At 43.7% G+C, this 10,217-nt stretch overlaps 1 protein-coding gene across 1 annotated transcript; it reads left to right on the top strand.

Moving 5' to 3' along the window:
* Positions 1-3,851: 3,851 nt before the first annotated feature.
* Positions 3,852-6,233, top strand: LOC123171388 (hydroquinone glucosyltransferase-like). The gene is made up of 2 exons (XM_044588912.1): positions 3,852-3,939; positions 5,539-6,233. Exons 1-2 carry the CDS (start codon positions 3,852-3,854, stop codon positions 6,231-6,233), a joined length of 783 nt encoding a protein of 260 aa, XP_044444847.1.
* The last annotated feature ends 3,984 nt before the right edge of the window (positions 6,234-10,217 follow it).

Raw genomic sequence — 10,217 nt, 5'->3', positions numbered from 1 at the left:
GGATAGCTAAGTTGCCTAGTACCTCACTGCTTGTCATATAGTAGGAGAAACTAATCGTATTTCACGTTACTACGTGTGCTCAGTGGACAATATATATATATACATATATATATATATATATATATATATATATATATATATATATATATATATATAACATGTAGAGTAAAAAAGCGATGCAACAAGTGTACAACCGCTTTGGTGAAGCCATGTCGATCTCAGCGTGATTGCGTTGGTCGGTGAGGATGCTCCAGCTAATTTGGCTGTCGGAGGAGGGGAAGAAGATTTTAGGCGCTAGAGATGGAGCCCGGGGTACTACTCTGCTGTGATTGAGGGTTTCGTCGTTGGAGCAGCTCCGGTCAGTTGTACGACGGCGAGGCTGAAGCAGGACAAGAGAGACAACATTAACCTGAGTGGAATTCTAATAGCATCTCCAATAGATGACGTAAAATACATAACCACAAAGTGCTAGATGTAAAATACATCAACCGCTCATCTCTGAACTTAACTGTCGAAACTGAATTTAACTGTCGAAACTGAATTTTGCTGTCGAAACTGAATTTTACTGTTGAAACATTGAATATCTAAGAGTGATGGAGAGATTGACTGCAACATTGAACGATTTCAGTTGCCCGTGCTGATAAGATCTTCATTGATCTTATGACGTTGATTTCAGATAAAACAACATCACAGGATAAAATCTCAGTTGCCTCTGAGAACAAGCTCTTCTTATTTAGAGTAGTGACTTAGGATCTTGTGACCATACCAGTTGTTTATCTCAAAACAACACTGCACGATAAAATTATACATCTGAAGATGAACTAAAAGAGAACTTTTTTGCCTCCCAACATCTATCAAAAGAAAAAGTGTACAAAATGAGATGTCCTTGACTGGAATGAATTTTCTCGAGGTGAAATAATTGCAAGGTAAACTGGATATAAAGTTGTATTCATTCTGCTTTACCTTGATCATCAAAGCTACTCCTCGAAAATAATTATAATGACATGCTGGTTTTAGTGATTCCGTATGGACTCATGCATAAGCTACTCATAGTGTACAGGATCATTTCTCTTACTAACCCCATTCTCTTAAAAAGGCAATCATAACAAACAAGACCAGAAACACAATTATTTTCCCGAGCTTTCTTAGTTTTCCCATGAGCCATGAGCACAAGAAATTAAACACTACCAAATCCAACAAGAATTACGTATTGCCATAATGAACATGAAGCAATAGACAAGCCATGTGATAATTATGAAGGGAAGGAGATAACTTGGGAGAAATAGAAACCTTACCACTTCATATTCTCCTTGAAGACAATAACGATGGTGGGAAGTTGATATATGTGTATGTCTCATACTTAAGATATTGCGGTTCGTCATAAATCCTTTGAAGTTGCAACGTCTTGACATCCATTGAGAAACATCCAACAAGTGGATTCTCTAGAGATACAAGTGGATTCTCTAGAGATGAGGCTTCTATCCTTGTCAAGAGCAAGTACCTCTGTGTTGCATCTCTGATAAAATATTTGTATCCTGAATCTAGTGAAATTGTTTTCTCCATCACCCACTGGCTGGGACTCTCACCTTTGTTCCTTGCAACCGTATAGCTGAGATCGGATGAAGTTTCACCATGGAAACCAAAGATCCCAAGCCTGCCTTCCCCTGCCTCCACAATGGCTATACCAACCTTGCTCCATTTTCTGCGTGGTAGGTCAGCAATGGAGAACTCCATCTTCCTGGTGTCAAGTAAGAGCAACTTTTTCCTCCTGAACTCCACCCAGTCCCAGTAGAAGCATCCATAAGCATAATGGCGGCTGAGAATAAAAGGGTGGATCCGTGACATCTCAGCCATGTCGCGCTCGCCAAGGCCCAAATCACTCCAAGGCTTGGATGCAGCAGCTTGCCATTGTCACATGCTCGAAGAGAAGACGAACGCAGCCAGACTAGTTATGCGATGTGCCACCAAGATCACCCTGAATGCCGTCTCTCCCACTGCTGCCTCCTCCTCACCGAAGGGGACGAGGAAGGGCTTGCACCGGGCCGGGCGTACCATGGGGAACGGGTGCTCAAGGGACGCGGCTAGGTCGTGAGATACTGGGGGGAGCAGGACGTACCACCGGTGCAAGGGGTCGCACACTGCAAGATCTCTGAAGACCGGTGCAAGGGGCAGCTCTTCTTGCCGGAGGTCACGGACGCGGAGGACGCGGAGGACGCGGCCGTCGCGGATGTCCTGCACGGTCCATTGGCAACGGGAGGGGATGAAAGAGAAGTAGAAGTCAGCGGCGCGGGCGAGCACGCGGGCGGCCGGCGCGGAGGGGTGAGGCGGCATGGTGGGACGGAACATGCCGCCTGCCTGGAGGAATCCGAGGACTGATGGTGCGTGGAGGCGGCAGAATCTGCGGAGGAAGGAGCCATCGGTGGTGAGTCGGCGGAAGGAGACGCAGGCGGCCGAGGCACAGACGAGGTCTTCCGGGATGGGAAGCCAGAGGAAGATCTCCGCCAGGAGGTGGTCCGGGATCTCCGTCAGAGGCGACGCCATCTCCTGACCACCCGGCAGAAGAGGTGGCCGCCGGGAACCCTTGACGAGATGGGACGAGGAGGGCTGACGGCGGCGGCTGTGTACCGCTGCCAGCTGGACTTTTTTTTTCTCTCTTTGTGCTGCCGAAATGGGCTCTACTCGGCTAGACTATGTAACCTGTAATGGGCAGTTCTTGTGCCAAAATAAGGCACAAAACGCATCTCCGCTAGGAAAGGAAAACAGCAGTGTTTCAATTGAAAAAGTGAAAATCATCCAAACAAGTAGAGCAATAGGATTTCAACGCATCTCTGATTGTTCGAATTACCATGCATCCATTAAACAAATGTCCCCACGCAACACATACTCGTGTAAACAACGGAAAACGTCAGAGAAAGGACACTTATCCAAAAACATTTGTAGAAATACTCTCAAAATTAAAATTAAAATGAAACACGTATGAAGTTTTGCAACTGTAATCACCGTCGCCTGTTGTCATCCAGCATAAGGCCTTTGTGAATCAAAGAAGATGCATGTATGTGGCGGAGCAATGTCGATGTAGCATGTCAACCGGTGAGCATCACCATGTTACTTTGAACCCCAAACTCATCGTATGTGGTCAACATCGCCAGGGCAGACCGCCTGATCCGGCACCCTCAACCCACTATACATGTTCATGGACCGTCATCATCCCTCATACACAGATGACTCGGTTGGAGACAATAAACGTCACACTACATAGAAAAAACATATATGTTGCACCAAGGAGCGTCTGAGGACGAATCACACCTGCTATAATTACTCCAACAAGTTTTTTTAAAAGGACACTTAAAAAATATGGAGTACATTGTTAGCATTACAATGATTGTTGATTTCTACGAACTCTTAATTTCATTGTGACAATCTTATGGCTAGGGAACAGTCACGCTACTGCTTACTCTAACCCGATACAGAAGTACCATGTAAGGAAGAAAAGTATAAACATTATCACTGCTAGTTGAAGAGCTGTAGATTTTCATGTGCCCCTTGTAGGCAAGGCGATCACGAGCGGGAGAACTACATCTATTGAAAGAGGTAGATCCTAGAACTTGCACAAAATATGATGATTTGGTCCAAAACTTGTAAAACTCAACTCCACCCTCCTAGAACTTGTAGCAGATGTGATGATTTAGCCCTAGGCCAATCACCACGCCAAGTGGCCGGACCGGTCGCCGTCTGCACTTTTTCACATAGCCCCCTGCTGTTTTCTATATTCATTTCGCAGGACCAGCTAATCCTCCTTCCCAGCTCCCAGCTCTGTCTATATAGAGAAGGCAGCGAGCGAGCGAGCGACGATGTCCATGGCCATGTCGAGCTTGCTCCACGCCCAGGCTGCCCCAGCCCTGCTCCCCCTCCCCCCACCCTCTCGGGACGAGTGGGACCGTGCGCCCGTCGCCGGGGAAATTTACGATATGTGTGCAGGAAGCGTTTGTAGAACAGTAACGGTTCTCATTATCTCCATTAAGTCTTGAACAACTAAAGATATGAGAGCTTGATGGTGCACCATCCATGTCAATTCATTAAGTCTGAGTAGATAGTAACACGAGAGGATGAGGAAATAAAAAATATATATTACCTCCATCCCAAAAAGTTTGTCTTAGATTTGTCTAGATACCGGATTCGAGGTAGTAATAGTGTTCTAAGCAAGAAAACAAACGATTTATATGCGGAAAATGAGTCGAAGGAAGTGTGTGCAAAACAGTATTTGTCGTTGTTAGTGTCTTGAGTAGATATATAATGTGAGATGCTGGATGTGCACCTCATTCAGCTTGCAGCATCGCGCGTCACGCGTTGCATCTTGCACGTATGTGCTTTGCAACAGTCGGCCTCCTCCACTCAACTTTTGATTTGTTCAGCACTGCAGCGTCTAATGTAACATTTTTATGAATCAATATAAATCAAGTGTTTAGTATACGTTCACTTCAGTTTTCTATCAAAATGTAATTCAGTATGAATCATAGTAATTAACAAGTGAGATGAACAATTTAATTTCATTCCATCTCTCAAACCAAACATCAAAATGTAACCATTCCATTCCTCGCAATTGCTCCTACCAACACTACGGGTTTTTTTAAGCAAAGTACCCATTACACACGGCTTATGCCGATTTGCACTCTGTTTATATATAAGCCGCGTGTTTTCCCGGCTTACACGACACGGCTTACTAAGGATCAGCTTATTAGGGGTAAGCCGAGAGCCACGTGAAAAACACTCAGTTTATATATAAGCCGAGTACTTCTATGTAAGCCGAGGGCCAACTAAACACACGGTTTACCTATGACGACAGTCAGGCATCAACAACATGGCCACGTGTCCGTCTATGTAAGTTGAGGGCCAACGGGGCACATGGTTTATATATAAACTAGGGGCCATGGCGGGCCGCACGGTTTATATATAAACCAAGGGCCCTCCTCCCGGCTTACATTTAGCAGGGTCGTGGCATAAAATGGCTTATAACCGGGGTGATAGTCCGTGGGACACACAGCTTACCATGTTTGAGCACATTCCTTCACAAGATTCCTTCCCGTCGGTGCTAAGTGCGGCACCGGCATCATAGGTGCAGAACCTTCCCGCCGGACTGTCGTGCATTAGGTATTTAACCATCGCACCACGCTTTCATACATATATTTGGGTCATATGTAGGTGGGTGTGCTCTTCCTACCCTCCCTCGTGTGGTTTTAGAAAATTGAGGGCATCGAAAATAAATCCATGAAAACTAGTCGGTAGGAGATGAGTGAGAAGGAAGTGAAGGAAATAATAATCAACTAGTAAACATAAATGCAATGGAAATCATTTTAAAAGCATCTTTGCATTAAAATATAGACTTGCAAAACTATGCAAAAACTTAAGCCAAGTGCATTCATAGGGCACATGGCTTATATGCCAAGCCGAGTGTTTCCACATTGCGCACGGCTTATATGCCATGTAAGCCGAGTTTTTTTGTAGATGGCGTGTACATCATGTAAACCGAGGACTTCTTAGGACCAGAGCTCGCGAGGACCACCACTTGCGAGTGCCGCGACCTCCCGGAGCCCGTGCTGCTCGCGGGGTGCGTGCCGCTACACGACGCCGATCTCCTCGAGCCCCTCCAGAACCGTTCTGACCCCGTGTACCAGCTCATGATCGACCTCGGGCGCAACTACCTCCTCGCGGAAGGTTTCATCGTCAACACCATGGACGCGTTGGAGCACGAGACGCTGGTGGCATACAAAGAGCTTTCTAACAAGGGCGTGTACCCACCGGCATACGCTGTGGGTCCATTCACCCGGCGGTGGTGCCCCGACTCCGATGAGGTCAATCACAGCTGCTTACGGTGGCTGGACAACCAGCCGGACGGCTCGGTCTTGTACGTGTCCTTCGGCAGCGGCGGCACGCTGTCCACGGCGCAGACGGCCGAGCAGAGGATGAACGCGGTGATGCTGTCGTCGGATCGGGTGGGCCTGGCGTTATGGGAGAGGCCTCCCCTCGGTAAGGACGGAGTGGTTGTCCCTCGGGAGGAGGTAGCGGCGCTGGTCAGAGAGCTTATGGAAGGGGAGAAGGGCGCCGCGGCGCGGAAAAAGGCCGGTCACCTCCGGGATGAGGCCGAGATTGCTTCGGCGCCGGGTGGGCCTCAGGATCGAGCTCTCGCGGTAGTGGCTGGCATGGTTTCCTTGCATCGGAAGAGCCGCGCTGTGTAAAGAGGAGGCTCACTAAAAGAACTGAATAAGAGGCATGGTGGCTGAAGTTTTATTCTTGATTTATGTTTGTATCGACTGCTATGTGTATACATTTAAATATAGAATTCGAAAATCCATATCTACACCCGAGCTCATCTGCACCCGTGCTGACGAAAAAAATCAAGACAAATACTATAAAAATTCAAAAAAATTCAATTTTTTTGTGTGGTAGACAATTTGATGCGTGAGGTCCGCTCATTTGGACATCTGAGGAGCGCTCACAACAAAAGGACAAATTGGGGGTCTGTAAAAATGTTTACTGTTGAATGTACTGTTTTGGCCCGATTTGTCTTTTTTGCTGAGAGCTCCGCAGATGTCCAAATGACTTGAAATTTGGAGCGGGCCTCACACATCAAATTTTCTACCGCACAAAAAAAATTTGTTTATAACCGGGTGCAGATGAGACTGGGCACCGAAAAGCCCTACTCGTAAAACTTTGTCTTTGATGATATTACTATTACATATTGTAAAGATGGAAGCAATTTTAAAATTATTCTAAGGTAAAATAAGTAAGATGATATAAAATTAGTTGTGTCGTAATTTTTTTGTGGGTCATAATTGAAATGATTAAGGATAATGATCAGGTGAGTAATCAATTATAAGCCAAGAGTTTGAACGGAAAGAATTTTACATCACAAATGACAGGGTTTTCTAGATAGACTTTTATATTATCGACCTATATATTTCAATATTTTCTATGGCCCCTTAATAAAATCAGCACAACCAAAATGCAGAAATAGCAAATCTGATTACGCTCCAACTGATGTGATTGAGCGCAATCCTTTCGAACTACATCTGCATAGATCAACAATGTAGTCAAAGTATAAAGGATACTCCAACTATCCATGTAGAGTCAAAATCTACTATCACTTTATTGAATATAGGAAAACAAACCACATTAGTTTTTGTGGTAGTATCACCAACTTTTCTAATTATCATACAGACATCCAGCTCTCCTCTTTATTGTCAAATTATTTGCTTAATTGCTAAATTTTAACCATGAAACTGTGAATAAAACCGCGTTATCCGAATTTACAATTTTATCCTTACCTTGATATAAATGAACATAGCATGCCAAAATTTCAAACTAGAAATAATAGCCCAATGAATATATCATCAAAATATTACTCCCTCCGTCTAGGTGTAAGTCATCTTAGGTTGCGCGCCGCGACCAAGGTGGAGGGGAAAACGAGAGAACTTAATATTTTTTGCTAATTAATAACATTGCATGCAATGAACTAACCACTGCATGTCGTGTTTGGTAGTCTCAAGTCATTCAAAGCATGCGTGGCCCACATATCTGATTGGTTGATATGTCACGAAACAAGAAACGAGATGAGAGTTAATGTAACGCGCTTAAGTGTTTTGGGATTATTTGATTTTCGTAAGATGACTTACACACCTAGACGGAGGGAGTATGTATTGAAGGCACGTGGCAATCGACAACATCAATTTAATAGCCCCATGAGCAGATGAGGATGTTTGGCTCTAGGTGCGCCATCAATCGAAATTGATACCGCTATTCATTACTATCAGATGGCAATCAAGTCCACTTTTGTGGTGCAGAGATGTAACTACTCCTGCGATAATACACTGCATTATTGCAGAATACATGCACATGGCTAGTTAATGCGCCTGGAATGAATGATACATGCAGCTAGTTAATACGCTTTTACACGCTCTAGTTACATTTCACAATGTGAATTTTCTACAGTCTTCTGTGAATTTGTGAACCTTGTTTTTGGGTTGTAGGAGTGACATCTGTTATCTGAACTACGACGCAAATACAATGGTTTCACAATAATAATGAGAATGTTATCTCTTAATGTAATTTTGTATGAGAACAACTTTTAGGGTAATTGTTAGAGTGCTACCTTTTGAGATAATTGATTTCCATGAAAATTCATAAATTTTAAAACTTAACACTTGGCATGGATATTTGAGAATTCCATATAAAAATTCATGTAATTTTAATTGTCCAAGTCCCTGGTATCATTTATCTTAAGAAAACTTCATGTAATTTTAATTGAGCAAGTTTTGGTAATCTCAATTCCAATGAATATTTTAAAAACAATTAGTGATTCAGAAATTCAAAATTTGTTGGGTAAGCAGCAATTCCAAGGAAATCCATTCTACTAATTCTAAGGAAAATAGTAGTTTTGTTAAAAATCAAAGAATGCCACACTCAGATTCCTGGATTTTTCATTGTACTAACACAACGTAACATATATCCAATGATCTCATTGGCAAAATGGCTATTATTGATATGCATGATGATGAGATCCTTGTCTGCACTAACACAAGTTTAACGTATTTTAGAAATTATTAATTATTACTCACATGCATGAAGTTATTGACATGCATGTTGGTGGAGCCCTTGTCAATTGCCAAGTCACGTGCCCACTAGCAATTAGCATTTGATGTACTCCCTCTGTTCAAATATATAGGGCCTAATACGTTTTTCGATGTTACCGTTGACCATGTGTTAGAACAATGATATATGACGTGCATGTTACACAAAGCATACCATCAAATTTGTATGTGAAAGGAGTTTCTAATGATATAAATTTTATATCATGCATATCTCATATACTAAGAATTTTATCAATGGTTAAAGGCTGCCCCAAAAAATATATTAGGCCCTATATATCTCTGTGTGGGTACGTGTGCGTATGACACGAGTTGGGGTCTGTGCATCCCCCATGAATGCACTTGATTGTTTTGTCTCCCAACTGCACTTTATTGTTGGGGTCTATACTTTTCTTTTCTAACTTACCGGAAACTTGCAACCGGCACAAAGTTACTAAAAGAGCACTTTAAATCATTCTTTCTGAATAACAGCGTAACACATTGTATTAAATTATTATGGAATAATAATTTAAATCATTTGACAAAAAATATGAGTTATCAGCTTGTTTTCTTACCTTTTTTTTCTTTAGTTGGTTGTATCCAGGGTTTTATTGCAAGCTAAAAATTTAGGGAAATGTTGTCTGACGTTCTGTGTGAACGTTGTCCCTACGAACTACCTGAGCACCGTTGGATTTGGTGGAGATCCTTGACCACGTCGCCGTGGGAGGGTTCATGTCTCACTGCGAATGGAACTCCATGCTGGAGAGCGTGGATACGGGCATGCCGATGGTGGCGTGGCCGCTGTTCGCCGAGCAAAGGTTGAACGCGGTGATGCTGTTGTCGGAGCGGGTGGGCCTGGCATTGTGGAAGAGGCCTCCCCTCGGTAAGGACAGAGCGGTTGTCCCGCGGGAGGAGTTGACGGCGCTGGTCAGAGAGCTTATGGAAGGGGAGAAGTGCGTCGTAGCGCGGAAAATGGTCGGCCACCTTCGGATGAGGCTGAGATTGCTTCGGCGCCAGGCGGGCCGCAGGATCGAGCTCTCGCGGTAGTGGCTGGCATGGTTTCCTTGCATTGAAAGAGCCACGATGAGTAAAGAGGAGGCTCCCTAAAAGAACTGAATAAGATGCATGGTGCCTGAAGGTTTTTCCTTATTTATGTGCGTATCGATTGCTATATGTGTATTTTACATTCAAAATAATACTTGGTCCATTGAAGATACTATTATTACATATTGTAAATAGGGAAGCAATTTTACATGTGTGGAGAGCTTTGGGTCTTTCTGAGGTGATTCAAAATGCTTTATGTGTGGACAGATCTGGATCGATAGTGTTGGAAGCTATGTTATGCAGCTCTAGTCGGAAGTCTCCAGTTCTCAGGATGCTCGGTTTACAAGCTTCAATTGTTGTCGCTTGTTGGTATATTTGGTGGCAAGGACGTGAATTCATAAAGGGGGAAACTGTCGCGGCACCCCCTCAGACTGCTTTTGCAGTCAAAGCCCTAACTGCAAACTACAGTTCTATGTCTTTTTCTAGCGGACCACATGAAATATTATGGGCTAAAACAAAACAGGGACGTTATAAACTCAATGTTGATGTTGC

This window comes from Triticum aestivum, chromosome 7D (assembly GCF_018294505.1).
Source record: "Triticum aestivum cultivar Chinese Spring chromosome 7D, IWGSC CS RefSeq v2.1, whole genome shotgun sequence".
Taxonomy (NCBI): Eukaryota; Viridiplantae; Streptophyta; class Magnoliopsida; order Poales; family Poaceae; genus Triticum; species Triticum aestivum.
The sequence above is the reverse complement of the archived record's forward strand: the minus strand, read 5'-3'. Positions and strand labels throughout refer to the sequence as shown.